We start from the raw sequence: 16,003 nt of genomic DNA, 5'->3' as shown, positions 1-16,003 counted from the left end.
ACAGAAATTTTGACCAGGGGTGCCCAAACATTTGCATGCCACTGTAGAATTAATGGTAAGACTCTTGGCAGTGTGGAAGATCAGACGGATCTTGGGATCCGAGACCACAGGACACTGAAAGCAGCTGCGCAGGTTGACTCTGTGGTTAAGAAGGCATACGGTGCATTGGCCTTCATCAATCGTGGACTGAGTTTAAAAGCTGAGGGGTAATGTTGCAGCTATATAGGACCCTGGTCAGACCCCACTTGGAGTACTGTGTTCAGTTCTGGTCGCCTCACTACAGGAAGGATATGGAAGCCATAGAAAGGATGCAGAGGAGATTTACAAGGATGTTGCCTGGTTTGGGAAGCATGCCTTATGAAAACAGGTTGACTGAACTCGGCCTTTTCTCCTTGGAGCGGAGGAGGATGAGAGGTGACCTGATAGAGGTGTATAAGATGATGAGAGGCATTGATCGTGTGGATAGTCAGAGGCTTTTTCCCAGGGCTGAAATGATTGCCACAAGAGGACACAGGTTTAAGGTGCTGGAGAGTAGGTACAGAGGAGATGTCAGGGGTAAGTTTTTTACACAGAGAGTGGTGAGTGCGTGGAATGGGCTGCCGGCAATGGTGGTGGAGGTGGATACGACAGGGTCTTTTAAGAGACTTTTGGATAGGTACGTGGAGCTTAGAAAAATAGAGGGCTATGGGTAAGCCTAGTAATTTCTAAGGTAGGGACATGTTCGGCACAACTTTGTGGGCCAAAGGGCCTATATTGTGCTGTAGGTTTTCTATGTTTCTATATTTCTATATATATATATCTTTTCAAATCTTTTTATTATTATTATTATTCAAAAAATAACACGAGTACATCGAAGTAAGCAAAATTGAATTGGTGAATGACTAGCACAGATCGAAGAAGAGTTAACCAGCTTCAGAATCCACATCCAATCCTCCGTCATAAAAGTCAAATTGAGTTCCTTTTCCCAATCTTGTTAGTTCTATATATATTTTAATATATTTCTATATATATCTAGCATTGCTATTATTAGCAGAAATTTAATAATAATATATTTACAATTCTATTCTATTTATACACATTACTTTAAAGGCACAAGGTGTACAAGAGTATATTCACTTTTTATTGCAGTTATTTTCTTCGGTTTAGCATTTAGTAATGAAATTTATGGATATTATACTTAGATACATTTCTCCTAAGTAATACTAACCTTCGACCCACTATGGTGACTTGATTCCAATATACAGGGAGCAAGCTGAAATGGAAAAACTGGATAGAAAAACTTAACAATTCCTTCTAAATTTACTACCACAGAATAGTTTGTTGGTTGAAATATTGTTAAGATATGATATTTGGAATTTCCAACTGCATATGGCATCCATTCATTGGAGTACAGCGCACGGAACTTAACAGAATTTGTTTAGGTATGTATTTTATCCTTGGGTGGCTTTTAGGTATCTTTTAGAAAATAGAAGACAGAACTATTGATGATTCTCGTTATTTAACACCCACATGGGAGTGAGCTATCAATCCTCAGTTTCTTTAGAGATTATGGCAAAGCTTCGTTTTTTTTGTTATAATGTTGTGCAGTACCTTTCTTCCTTTTACTCTCAGTTTTGCTTCTTTTACTCCAGACTTCATCAAATTTATTTCAGGCCTGACATGTCCTGTTCACTTTATGTGCAGCAATCTCCCTCTACAATCAATTTTCAAATAGTAATAACAAAATATAAATCAAAGTATTTAACTGAAAACAATGTCCAACAAAATACTGACAAATATAATGGAACTAGTAGAAAACAAGAAATAAGGCCTTCTCACTACTGTGATGGAACTGCATTTATCTATTCCTTGCAGTCCAAAACGGTAAACCTTGATTTTTCAGACTAGTAGGTGTATTAAAAATTTTTAGATTTTTCAAAAAACATTTAGACTGCAGTCACTAAAAATAGATAAGCATAAAGATATATTTCTATTAATATAGTTAGCATAGCTTGCACATTTACAACCGTGTGACTTTGAGCAAGTTTGATTTTTCGCTCTATTTAATATTACAAATTGGCAAAGCAAGCAGTAGGATTTTTCATTCATACTACACAAGACAAGTAGCAGTTATTTATTTAGAGATACAGCACAGAGCATGCCGTTCCGGCCCTAATGAGCCACATCATCCAGCAACCCAGCTGTTTACCCCTAGCTTAATCACAGGACAATTTACAATGAACAATTAACCTACTAACCAGTACACCTTTGGAATGTGGGAGGAAGGTTTCTTTAGGAAGCATTCTAGTGTTCCAAGCCTTTTCTATGCTTTTACATTGAAAACTGTAATGGTCATAAGAAGATCTGCAAATCTCTGAGTCTGGAAGTTCAGGCGATTAAAGTTATGGAGTCATAGAGACGTAAAGCATAGCCATTGACCATATGGCCCACCACATTCACACCAACCACTGGGCAACAGTCTGCACCAGTCACATTCCCCAGAACTCGGCTCATGTGCCTAAGCACTTAAAGTGCTTATCTAGAGACGTTGTACCCTTCTTTAAACCCTCTTCTGGGCAGTGAACTCCAAGTACTTCAAGTTCAAGTTCAAGTGCCTTTATTATCAAAGAATATATGTATTATACAACCTTGAGATTTGCTTGCTCACCGGTAGCCATAAAGCAAGAAACCCAAAAGAACCCAATTAAAAAAAATAAAAGACCAACACTCGATGTGCAAGAGAAAGAAAAAGAAAACAAATCATGCAAACAATTGAAGCAAACAACAGCATTCTGAACTAAAAGTGAGTCCTCAGATCTGAACCTCGGAGCAGCCCAGAGTAGGCCCAAAGCTTCGCTTATCAATTCACCATATTAGCAGGCACGGAGTACAGCAGCCGGGGCAGTCTTTATTGCCTCAGTGCCATTGAGGAGAATGAGTGAAATCAGCATTCATCCCGACCGACACACATCCTTTCAGTCTAGCTGGGCTGGTGTTTAAATTGACCCAACAACAGAACAACAAAAGGCTTCGGTGCCCTAGAGAGAGGAGTGAAGATCGCAGAGAGTGGGCCAAATCAACTTTTGTCTTCAATCTGGGACAGCGTTTAATTTGTCTAAACAGTGCATTGTACCTCCACGAGGACCTGGGCACCACTTCTGCGAAAGGCACCTTGCACTAGGTCTAGGCACCGCTGCTGTGAAAGATCCTAGGCCCAGATCACACTGCCCAGCGACTCGCTCCGGGCCCAGATTTCGTCGCCCAGCCTGAAGCCGTGCTCAAGCTCTTCAAATCAGCTCAGCGCCCAGAGTGATCCAACCTCGCACCCAGGCCAGTTGAACAAGCATCAGAACTTGTCTGCCTGGGCCCCGAATTCTTTCGGCACCCAGACCAATCCAACCTCATCTCCAGGACAGCTGTACCAGCATCAAACCTCCATCTGCATCAACTTATCCCCCGAGCTAGCCTCATCATCGCTTGCTTCTTCACTGTTTGTGGCAATAATTTAACACAATTTTTCTCAGAAAAGGTATTTTTAGTGATGTTTTTACCACCTTACTACCCTTTGGGTGAAAACGATGCCTCCCGTATTCCTCTTGAATTTCTTCCACCATTTCTCAAACAGGTGTCATCCTACTGACTTGTTGACTTCTAATATGTGTAATCCTCCTGACTTGTTTACTGCGAGAGTTTTCCCTGCAGTATACCTTATCTCTACCACTCATTAGCATTCTCCTTAAGCACATTGACTCAAGGATGGCGAACGCATTCAGTTTCTAAGTTCAAATTAAGAATCATTCATTCATTCAAGCAATGTGAAGAAAACTAATTTTAAGTTGGTGCAAAAGTTCTTATAAGTTTTGTATAATAAAAATAAATGTATGCAAAGCACAATGCAATGTAAACCCCAAGGCAGAAACATGAAAAGGAGCTTGTGAACAGCAGTATTTCCTGTTACATGGGTTGTGAAGAAGATTCATGGGAAGCACTGTCATTAAAAATGTAGGGAGTTCTCTACACCACAGCAATGAGCGGATAGCAGCTGTTGTTGTTATGAAGCAATAGTGTGCCTTCCTAGTTTGCAACAGAATGAGTTAGGCTGAATGAAATTAACAGGAGATAGATGTTATTTTATAAACTTTAATTGCACAGTATTAGATAGAACTTACAATGTGAAAATGGCACAACTAGTCCATGTTATTTACCTTCCAAGTGAACTCTGGACCCAAGCACATGAATTCTCTTTTCCGTCTTTTCAAGATTTATCTGTTTTTCAGCCAACTTCATAAAGCTAATAATGAAAAGTATCTACTGGGCCTAAAATTCTAGTATGAACCCAACTCAGTTTCTTCACAGTGTTGCAAACCAAGCTGAGGTCCTCCCTAGCAGTTTCCAAATGGCTTTGCCTTGGACAGGGACTTTGACCCCAAGCCATGGAGGAAGAAATTATGATAGGGCAAAATCTCCACATCAGGACTTCCTTCAGCATGGGACTTTCAGAAGCCTGGAAGAACAATGTTGGCTCATACATTAGGTATATTCCTTTATCTGGTGGAAATACAATTGCAGTGAGATTGTATTGCCTGCAGAAGGGAGATCATCTACCTAAACTAGAATTATCAGTTTATTACAAATAGTATCAAAAGGGACAATCTAGTCACCATAGCAGAGCACACAGCATGTGTTGGACTGATGGGTAGTTCAGATAAACCTCATATGATGACCAATAGAGATCGTGAGTAGATAGAATCCGAGTGTAACCGTTGATGTTGAATTGCTTTGTGATTTTGGAGCCAAATATACAAACGTTATTGTCTAATTTCACCTGCATATCTTAGTATGTGAGTATCCATTTCAGATACCTTGATCAACCAATTTTGCAATCAAGGAGATAATTTTGTGAAGTAGATAAAATGCCAATTTACTTTCATTTGCCAGGAGTGCTTTTTATTGAAAAGTTCACAAAATTAACTTACAAAGCTGATATACATTTTAATTACACAGTGCTTATGGGAAAATGCAATGACAGCAGTAAGAAAAATGATGAAAATAATGAGATTTAACACTTCAAAATCTGAAACATGATCCCAGGATGGCAGGGATATTACAAATACATTAATTATCCTAATTTTTCAAAGCCCCTAAGATGCAGGATTTCTTTTTTTGGTTAGGAAGTTAGAACTATCACTATCATTTAAGAAGGATGTGAGAAGAAAATCAGGTAGAAACTGATCAGTTGGTTTCACTTCAATCCTGGGGGTAGCACCAAATGATTTGGACTAAAACAATTGATCAAAGAAAGTGCATGAATTTTTGAAAAGCATGTTATAGCTAACTATCATCCAGGACATCTTCTCTTCTCACTGCTACCATCAAAGAGGAGGTACAGGACTCTGAAGACACAAACTCAAAGTTTCAGGAACAGTTTCTTCCCCTCCGCCATCAGATTTCTGAATAGATAATGAACCCATGCACACTACCTCACTATTTTTTCCTCTTTTTTTTGCTCTCTTTTTGCACTCCTTACTTAATTTAAAATTTTATATATACTTACTATAATTTATAGTTTTTTTATTATTATGCATTGCAATGTATTGCTGCTTTAAAACAACAAATTTCATGACACATGTCAGTGATATTCAACCTGATTCTGAAATAATCTTATAAAGTTTTTTCAAGAAGGTTACCAGGAAAGTTGATGAAGAAAAGTCAACGGATGTTGTCTAAATGGACTTTTGCAAGGCTTTTGCCAAAGAGCCACGTGGTAGGCTGGTCAAGAGGTTTAGTCATTTGGCATTCAGGATGGGATAGTAAATTGCATTTGATAGTTGGCTTCACAGGAGAAGTCAAGGTGGTAGTAGATGGAGGCCTAGGACGTAGGGATCAGTGTTGGTTCTGTTGTTGTTTGTTATTAATATTAATGATCTGGATTACAATGTGGTAAACTGGGTCAGCAAATTTGCAGCTGACACCAAGACTAGGGGTACAGCGGACAGCGATAAAGGCTATCAAAGCTTGCAGCATTTTTTGGACCAGCAGGGGAAACGGGCTGAAAAATGGTAGATGGAATTTAATGCAGACAAGTGTGAGGTGTTGCACTGTGGGAGGACCAACCAAGATAGGACTTGCATAGTGAATGGTCGGGCACTGAAGGAATGGCAGAACAGAGGCATCTTGGAGCTCAGATCAATAATTCATTTAAGTGGCATCACAAGTAGATACTGTCGTAAAGAGAGCTTTCGGCACGTTGGCCTTCATGAATTTAAGTACAGGAGATTTTGAGATTCTGGACATCTACCTACAGGAAAGAAACAATAAGATTGAAAGAGCGCAGAGAAAATTTTCACACATGTTGCCAGGACTTAAGGACCTGAATTATAGGGATGGATTTTATTCCCTGGAGCATAGAAGAATGAGGGGAGGTTTGACAGATGTATACAAAATTTTGCGGAGTATAGATAGAGTTAATTCAAGCAGATTTTTTCCACTGAGGTTGGTTGAAACTAGAACTAGGGTTTGTAGGTTAAGGGTGAAAGGGGAGATATTTAATGGAAACCTGAGGGGGAACTTCTTCACTTAGAGGGGTGGTGCGAGTGTTTATTTTATTTATTGGCCCTGTTACAGTCCCTGTAACATGCCCAACAAGCACAATTACACCCTTGTGACCAATTAAATGACTAATCCATACATCTTTGGAACAGAGGAGCAAACCAGATGCAGTCATGGGGCAAACTTAGAAACACTTTACAGGCAGTGGCAGGAATTGGACCCGATTGGTGGCATGGTAAATGCTAACGGTGCTACCTCAAAGATTGTGGAACGAGTTGCTACAGGAAGTGTTGGATGTGGGTTTGATTCCAACATTTAAGAGAAAACTGGATACACACATGGACGGGAAGAGTATGGAGGGCTATAGTGCAGTTATGGGTCAATGAGATTAGGCAGAAAACAGTTTGACACAGATTAGATGGGCTGAAGTGCCCATTTATGTGCTGTAGTACACTATTGCTCTATGATTCTATTCCAATAATGGAATTAGATAATCTAATCTAATCTAAATTAGTGCAACAGATTACAAAAATTGCATATAAATCTGTGCCAATAAATATTGGCTCTACGTTAAGGATTAGTAAGAAAGGTGAGAGTGCAGAGCAAGTAACCTTGTGAAAGAGTCAATAATTGAGCAATTAAAGATGCACAAGAATAATTACATCTCTGATATGGAGGAAATGAAAACTGGTGTCCCCTAAGTAGCTGAACTGCAGCCTAACCTGTTTATAAGATATATTTCAATGACCCAGATGAGACCACATCTAGACTAATGTGTCCAACAATATGTCTTTATTTAAGGAAGGGTATTAAAATGTTCAATTTATTTCAGAGAATGCTTACAAGACTAATATCTTGCATGGGTACGTTATCTTACTGAGAAATGCAGAATAGATAAGGCTTATACCAGGTGAAGTTTACATGAATTAGAGGAGACTTGATTGAATCCTAAGAGTGGATGTTTGTAAGGATGCTTCCTAAAGAGTTTAAAACCAGGCATCACCACTGAAATCCTTTCAATGCAAATATATTTACTGTAAGAGTGGATGTTTTGTTTCGGAGAGTCAACTCTCTTCCTCAAAAAAGCATTTGAAATTTGTAAAGCAAGGACAGATAGATGCTTGATAAGCAAATGGAAGAAAGGAAACCATGGATAAATGAGAATTCAGAGTTAAGGTTACACTCAGGTGTCTCCCATCCACTACATAATGTACTGGTTGGGCACAGGAGTACATTCAGCCAGAGATTCATTCCACCGAGATGCAACACAGAGCGTCATAGGAAGTCATTCCTGCCTGTGGCCATCAAACTTTACAACTCCTCCTTTGGAGGGTCAGACACCCTGAGCCGACAGGCTGGTTCTGGATTTATTTCCTGGCATAATTTACATATTACTATTTAATTATTTATGGTTTTATTACTGTTTAATTATTTATGGTGCAACTGTAATGAAAACCAATTTCCCTCGAGATCAATAAAGTATGACTATGACTATGACTATGAGATTAGCCATGATCTTACTAAACGGCAGAATACGTTTGAAGGGGAAAAGAGACTACTCCTAGTTTGAAATCCTAATCAAATAAATGTAGAGATATGGCAAGTAGATGGGAGCAGGAAGTTTCAAATGGACAGATTTCTACTGAGTGAATCAGCAACAGTAAGGCATATGGTGATTAATACAAGGAATTATGAGGTTAACCCCTTTTGATCTGAGAATGACAAATCAGAATAGTTTCTTCATGGTGATCTAATCAAAGTTTTAAAAATTATTTAGGGGACTTGACACAGGAAAATGTTGTCTCCATTGGTTGAATCCAGAACAAGGAAGTGTAATGCTAAAACTGAAGCTAATCCACAGAGTCTGACTCTTAATCCCTATGCTCGTTTCTATATCATTCTTATTAATGGCAATAATTGCCTAGCTTCAGTTTCTGTAGCTCTTTTTCAATATGCGGGAGCAGAGAAGGAGGACAGCACGCAACGTTCACATGCATAATCCCAGCAGCCAACGGACATCTGACTTTCTGGGTCACGACCCTTCATTTCCACTATTGTTTCTGCTGATGCTCTTGCCACATACTTACATACTCTGTATCAATTGTCTACTAGAAATGGACAGTTGACATTTTAGGGGAAGACCCACTGAGATCCTCCAGCAATTTTTTTTTGCATTAGTATAGGAGGTATGGTTTCAGGTTATAGATAAGAAATTTAAAACTGAGATAAGGAAGAACATTAAATCTAAAAATCATTGATCTTTGAAATCCTCTGTCCAGAAAGCTTGGAGAGATTGCAGAGGCATTAACAATGACCTTTCAAGGATCAGTAGATTCTGGCATTCTACCGGATGACTGGAAAATTGCAAATGTTACTCCGCTATTTAAGAAGGGTGAGAGGCAGCAGAAAGGAAACTATCAGTGGTTGGGAAATTTTTGGAATCAATTGTTAGGGATGAGATTACAGAGCACCTGGAGGCACGTGACAAAATGGCCAAAGCCAGCATAGTTTACTGAAAGGAAAATCCTGCCTGACTAACCTACTGCAATTTTTTGAGGAAATTACAAGCAGGTTAGACAAAGCAGATGCGGTGCATGTGGTGTACTTTCAGAAGACCTTTGACAGGGTGCTGCATGTGAGGTTGCTTAGCAAGATAAGAGCCCATGGAATTACAGGGAAGTTACTAGCATGGGTGGAGCATTGGCTGATCGGCAGAAAACAGAGAGTGGGAATAAAGGGATCCTATTCTGGCTGACTGCCGGTTACCAGTGGAGTTCCACAGGGGTCGGTGTTGGGACTGCTGCTTTTTACGATGTATGTCAATGAGTTGGACTATGGGATTAATGGATCTGTGGCTAAATTTGCTGACGATACAAAGATAGGTGGAGGAGTGGGTAGTGCTGAGGAAACAGGGAGCCTGTAGAGAGACTTAGTTAGTTTAGGGGAATGGGCAAAGAGGTGAAATGCAATGTTAGAAAGTGTATGGTAATGCACTTTGGTGGAAGAAATAAATGGGCAGACTATTATTTAGATGGGGAAAAAAATTCAAAATGTAGAGATGCAAAGGGACTTGGGAGTTCTTGTGCAAGATACCCTAAAGGTGAACCTCCAGGTTGAGTCCGTGGTGAAGAAGGCGAATGCAATGTTGGCATTCATTTCCAGAGGTATAGAATATAAGAGCAGAGATGTGATGTTGAGGCTTTATAAGGCACTCGTGAGATCACACTTGGAGTATTGTGTGCAGTTTTGGGCTCCTTATTTTAGAAAGGATATTCTGACATTGAAGAGGGTTCAGAGAAGATTCATGAGAATGATTCCAGGAATGAGCGGGTACGAAGAACGTCTGACAGCTCTTGGGCTGTATTCCCTGGAGTTCAGGAGAATGAGCGGTGATCTCACAGAAACATTCTGAATGTTAAAAGGCCTGAACAGATTAAATATGATTAAGTTTCCCATGGTACTGGAGTCTAGGACAAGAGGACACGACTTCAGGATTGATGGACGTCCATTTAGAACAGAGGTGCGGAGAAATTACTTTAGTCAGAGGGCGGTAAATCTGTGGAATTTGTTGCCACAAGCAGCTGTTGAGGTCAAGTCATTGTGTGTATTTAAGGCAGAGATAGATAGGTTCTTGATTAGCCAGGGCATCAAAGGGTATGAGGTGAAAGCAGGGGAGTGGGGATAACTGGAAGAATTGGATCAGCCTATGATTGAATGGTGGAGCAGACTCAATGGGCCAAATGGCCTACTTCTGCTCCTATATCTTATGGTCTTATGTAGAGTTATTAATAATATTCAAAACTCAGATGTATTTTTGGCTGTTAGGGAAATCAGCAGTAATGGGGATTAGATAAAGACGCAGGGTCAATCAAATCAGCCATAATCTAATTAAATAGTGCATCAGACAACAGGAATTCTGCAGATGCTGGAAATTCAAGCAACACACATCAAAGTTGCTGGTGAAAGCAGCAGGCCAGGCAGCATCTCTAGGAAGAGGTACAGTCGACGTTTCAGGCCAAGACCCTTCGTCCTGACAATAGTACATTAGGTTGGTTCTTGATCTATGTTCTGCTTCATGGTTGTTGTCATCATTGGCCAACAGATAAATTGGTGTATTTGGTGGGATAGGAGTTAAGAAACTGTGGTGGATTTGTGATGAATGAGCTTGTGTTTAAGATCCTTTGCATTCCTTTAAAAGCTAAGCCTTTCTCATTCTGAGTGTCTTCACCAATATTACACTTATTGTGGGGAAGCTGCTCCCCAAGAAAGGGAGAGAGGGTCAATGAGGAATCAACAGACTTGCCTGAGGTAGGGACACTTAAGAATAACTTACCATACTAGTTTGGAGGGAAGCTCAGGATCTATTCAAATCATAAAAGTGTGTAGCTTTCTCGAGGCTGAGGGGATTACAGTTATGATGTAATGTATTGGCTTTCTATTAATCTTGTCTGAGATAGTAGATTTAGTGGGAGAGGGCAGCCATTTATTTTGTTGTGGTTCTGACTGGGAAGCCCAATGCCCATTCTCTTTGGGGAAACCCACTGTCTATTCTCATTGGGGAAGTCCAATGTTCATTCTCATTGGGGAAGTCCAGTTTTCATTCTCATTGGTGAAGCCCAGAGACAGAGTCAGCCTTTGGGGTGAGCAAAATCTTTCTTGTTTTGGAAAGGAGGGCCCTGGCTGATTGACAGTCTCTGGCCTAGAGTACTTAGAGGAAATCTGTCCCTTTGTGGTAGGTTTACTAATGGTATCATTAATTATTAAATGTGATTTACTGACAGTAAACAGTGATTTTTTTCTCATTCAGTTTGACATTTCTGCAAAGTTCAAAGTTTCTTTTGTACAGGGTGGGTGTAAGTTTCAGTGCAACATGCACATCAGGTTACCTATAATCAGACCCACCCTACAAAGTAGTAAGGTTCCTGAGTCAGATGTCTGCATGAGGAACACAGTATTGACTGAACAATTTTTTAGTTTGTACTTGGAGACTTACCTTACTTCTTTGTTGATTAATTTAAAGCTGGGACTGAAGTGTTGGGTTGGGTATGTAATGCTGTGCCTTCATCATGAAGAGCTAGTTTGCATCCTGCCCTTCCTCAGTCCTTCTAATATTTGTGTTCACTTGGACATGTGGTCAGCACCGTGAAAAGAACAGACAGTGCCATAATTCTGTCTTTGGGTGGAATGGGAAAAATTAGCTCAGAAAATTAGAGTCATGGCTTTTGGAAACAAATAAATATGATGCCTATTGAATTTTGAGTCCTGAGCAGTTCTAATGTTGTCTGTCGCGGTTATCCATCAGGACTGTGCTGAACTCTATTCTGCTTTTCTTTTCCACTTAGACTAAAGAAATGCAAAATGCATTTTGATTAAAGGACTGATTATGCCTATTTTGTTTATGCAGATGTTTCGTGGGAGTCTATCAGCTGCTGCCTATAGTAATGGGAATATAGTGTTATTTACTTTCCATCACTCTCCGGAGCTGGGGGAAATTAGACAGAAAAACGTACCATGAGCAGCTACAGCAGCAACACCAGCAGAAACAGCAGGCATTGGAGCCCCGGTTCCCAGCACCCTGCTGTGGCTGTGCAGAACCCGGCATCTCCTGCTGCACCGACGTCTGCCGCTTACGCATCTCCATCCGCTCCGATCCCATGGGCTGCAGGGGAGGCAAAATGTGAACAGAGCACGCTTTAGACAAACAGCATATCAAAGTTATCTGCAGCACACCAGTACAGAGTTCCTCTGCATTGTAATCTCTTTGGCTCTTGTTATTTAGTTCTAAACTAACTGGTACTATCTACCTTGAGATTCACTTTCTTGCAGGCACTTACAGGAAAAAAGAAATATAGAATTTTACAAAATAACTATACGTAAACAGGCAAAGAGCATAAGGCAGGGAAATTTAGGTGATTCACTTTTATTGGAACAATAGGAATAACTAATCCTTAAAACTCATCAATAAGCATCAAGATCTTCGCCTTAATATCCCCTTGTGCAATTAGGTTCTTGATTACCTCAGTAGGAGACCTCAACCAGTTCAGATTGGCAAAACCATCTCCTCCACAGTCTCCATCAGCACAGTTGCACCACAAGCCTCCTGCTTTACTCAGTTTATGCCTGTGACTGTGAGGCAAAGACCAGCTCTGCCTTACTTAAGATTCCTGATGACACCATTGTTGTTGGTCAAATCAAAGGTGGTGACATATCAGCATACAGGAGGGAGATTGAACATCACCGACTGTGTAACGCCTCCCTTACTGACATAAATTGAGGCTGAAAAAATGCAACTGTCAATCTGGTACAACTGTACACCAAACTAGTTTGTTACATTTATTGATAATTAAAGGGACATTTGCAGATACAAGTACTTTCTCCTCGTAACTTAGAACTGATTTCAGAATGCTCAAGGAACTTCCAAAGGCCACCTATTCAGCTATAATTAATAATGGATGTTTTCTCCAGTAATTAGGAACCTGGACCTCCATTTGCTGGCAACACTCCATCACTTCTGCAGCCGATGACCAGGCAAGGTAGACTGGGGTCCATGCTATAAAAGGCAGAGGGCTGCCCAGGTATAACTAGCCTAGTCTCAAAAAGTCATTGTCATGGAATCATAGAGCATAGAAACAGTCTCTACAGCCCATTGAGTCTACGTTAACTAATCAAGAACATATTTACACCAATCCTATGCTTATCTTAATATCTCCATCAATTTGCCTCAGATTCTCCCTCCCACCGATAAAATGTGGGTTATTTACAGTGGCAAATTAACCCTGCAGCCTTTTCAGACATACCATACTTTACATTGGATGAGTAATAGTTTCATGGTCTCAGGCCTCTGGAAAGCCATAGTGATGGGCAAGATAGTCTGGAAAGACACCTGCCCTGGGCTGTTGTCTCTATAGAGGCCATTCTTACATTGTTCCTCAACTTCCAAACAAGTGAGCAAAACACCAAATGCAACACAGGTTTAGTGCACCAGAAATGGGGAAACCCACGTTCTAAGAAAGAAAGTTAGCTAGAAAGGTTTTTCAGTAAAGGTTAAGAAACTGCACTTCTCCACCTCCAATGGGTAGTGGCCTTGCAACCATCAAGGTCTAAGAATGAGCTTTTTATATTTTTGGGTGGTAAGGGAACTGGAAGTCCTGGGTATGACTCTGAACTGAAACCGGTGATGAGGCTCTGATTGGGGAGTTTCAAAACTTTGAGGAAAGTAGAGCTACCCCTTAGTCATTCATTGCTCCCAGGGACGCTCTGACCCAGAATGCTAGCACCTGCAAGGGTTCCTGCTCAGGATACGAGCGAAGGCCAACGGCAGATCCGGCAGGTTCAGTAACTGAACTTATGACGGAGAAGGTGGATGAGCTAGGACCTCAAATGTCAATGGCTATAGTACAGGCGGATGAACATTTGGGAAGAGAAATGGCAACTTCTTTAGTTCGCCCAACGGAAGGCATTAGCAAACCACCGTTGCTAGATACTAGGTTTCCTAGAATCTATTTGCTAAGAAAACCATGGTCAAACTCACAAAATGTATTGCACAACAACAACGTCAAGAGGATCTTCAAGACAATTCTGAAGATGCTTCGCTCGGTAGGGTTGATTCTGGTCAGCAGGGGATCCCCGACCATCATCAAGCTACTGCTCATAAAATTCAAGTAACACAAAAGAAAATTATTGCCACTTGGAATGTAAGAACCCTATATCAAGCAGGAAGATTGGACAATGTGATAAATGAAATGGAAAGACTACAGATTAACATCATGGTAATTGGCGAAGTTCGTTGGATAGGTGCTGGAACATGTCAGATTAGAAATAAAACACTAGTTTATTCTTGTGGAGCATCCCATACTAATGGAGTAGGAATTCTTATGGATGAAAACATGGCAAAATGTGTTTTAGGACATTGGGCAATATCAGAAAGAGTGTTCCTTGTCAGTGATTCCTAAGAAAGAAAAAAGCACAAAGAATAAATGGATGACAGATGAAATCAAAAATCTAATGGAAGAAAGGAGACGGAAGAAAGCAAATGCTATAGAAAACAAGTCCTTAGATAAAAAAAGTTAAAAGCTTATTTCAAAAAGCCAAAGAAGAATGGTTAAACCAGGAATGTGAGTAACTAGAAAGAATCCCTATTACTGATCCAAAAAGGTTACACCAACAGTTCAAGAATGTCACTAGTAAAAAGCTCCCCTGTTCTTCAGGCGGATGTTTGAAAGCAAAGGACGGTACCATTATCATGGAAAATGATGAGATTATGAACAGATGGATTCAGTATATTCAGGAATCGTTTGAAGACGATCAAGGCAAAAAACCAGAAATTAAGAAGAACATTGAAGGTCCAAGTATTTTAAAATCTAATGTTCATAATGCAATAAATAAGATGAAGAAAGGAAAGGCAGCAGGTCCTGATGAATTAGTAACAGAACAAATTATCGCCCTTGAAGATTATGGAATTGAAAAACTTACTGACATAATTGAAAAACTCAATGACATTTATGAGCCTGGAATAATACCAGAAGAGATGAACAATACAGTATTTATCACTCTTCCTAAGAAACCTGGAGCAATAGAATGTGAATTACATAGGACCATAAGTTTAATGAGTCATATCACTAAGATACTTCTAAGAATTTTGATGACAAGAGCTAAAAGTAAGATACAAGCTGAAATAGGCAAAGAACAATGTGGGTTTGTGAAAGACAAAGGTACAAGAAACGTGATATTGATGTTAAGGATACTATCAGAACGAGCTAGTCAAGTGCAAAAAGATTTGTTTGTTTGTTTTATCGACTACACAAAAGAACTTGCTAAAGTGAAACACAATAAGTTATTCGAAATATTACAGGAAACTCTAGATCTAGATGCGAAAGACCTCCGCCTAATCAGAAATCTGCACTGGGAACAAACTGCCGCTGTAAGAATAGATGGAGAAGTGAGTCAGTTTATGAAAATCAAGAGAGGCGTTAGACAAGGGTGTGTTTTCTCCCCTAAATTTGTTTAATGTGTACAGTGAAACAATATTACAAAAAATAAGAGACATCTTGGGTAACAACGTTGGCGGTGAAAACATTAATAATTTCAGATATGCAGATGACACTGTGTTAATTGCAAGTACGGAGGAAGAACTACAAAACTTAATTGATATAGTTGTTGAAGAAAGTGCAAAAATGGGTCTATCTATCAATTGCAAAAAGACAGAATGTATGGTGATATCCAAAAAGAAGGAGAATCCTATATGCAGGCTGAGAATAAATGGGGAAGACATAAAACAAGTACAGACTTTTGTACTTAGGAAGCTGGGTGACATCAGATGGCGGGTGCAACATGGACATCAAAAGAAGAATGGGAATGGCAAAAGACACCTTTACGAGAATGAAGAGTATATTGACCAACACTAAACTAGGCATGACAACCTGCCTCAGAGCACTGAAATGCTACGTTTATCCAGTTATGTTATATGGCTCAGAAT

General features: G+C 39.9%; 1 protein-coding gene across 3 annotated transcripts in view; it reads right to left on the bottom strand.

Moving 5' to 3' along the window:
- rgs20 (regulator of G protein signaling 20) overlaps positions 1–16,003 on the bottom strand; it is a 103,649-nt gene that overhangs the window by 36,971 nt on the left and 50,675 nt on the right. For 2 of the 3 annotated variants that reach the window (XM_063041810.1, XM_063041820.1), the window contains exon 2: positions 12,039–12,187. The exons of the other annotated variant lie outside the window; for it this stretch is intronic. In XM_063041810.1, the coding sequence (XP_062897880.1) occupies positions 12,039–12,184 (146 nt within the window). In that variant the 5' untranslated portion in view covers positions 12,185–12,187. The remainder of the gene's footprint in view (positions 1–12,038; positions 12,188–16,003) is intronic. 3 annotated transcript variants of the gene reach the window in all.

This window comes from Mobula hypostoma, chromosome 1 (assembly GCF_963921235.1).
Source record: "Mobula hypostoma chromosome 1, sMobHyp1.1, whole genome shotgun sequence".
NCBI lineage: Eukaryota > Metazoa > Chordata > Chondrichthyes > Myliobatiformes > Myliobatidae > Mobula > Mobula hypostoma.
The sequence above is the reverse complement of the archived record's forward strand: the minus strand, read 5'-3'. Positions and strand labels throughout refer to the sequence as shown.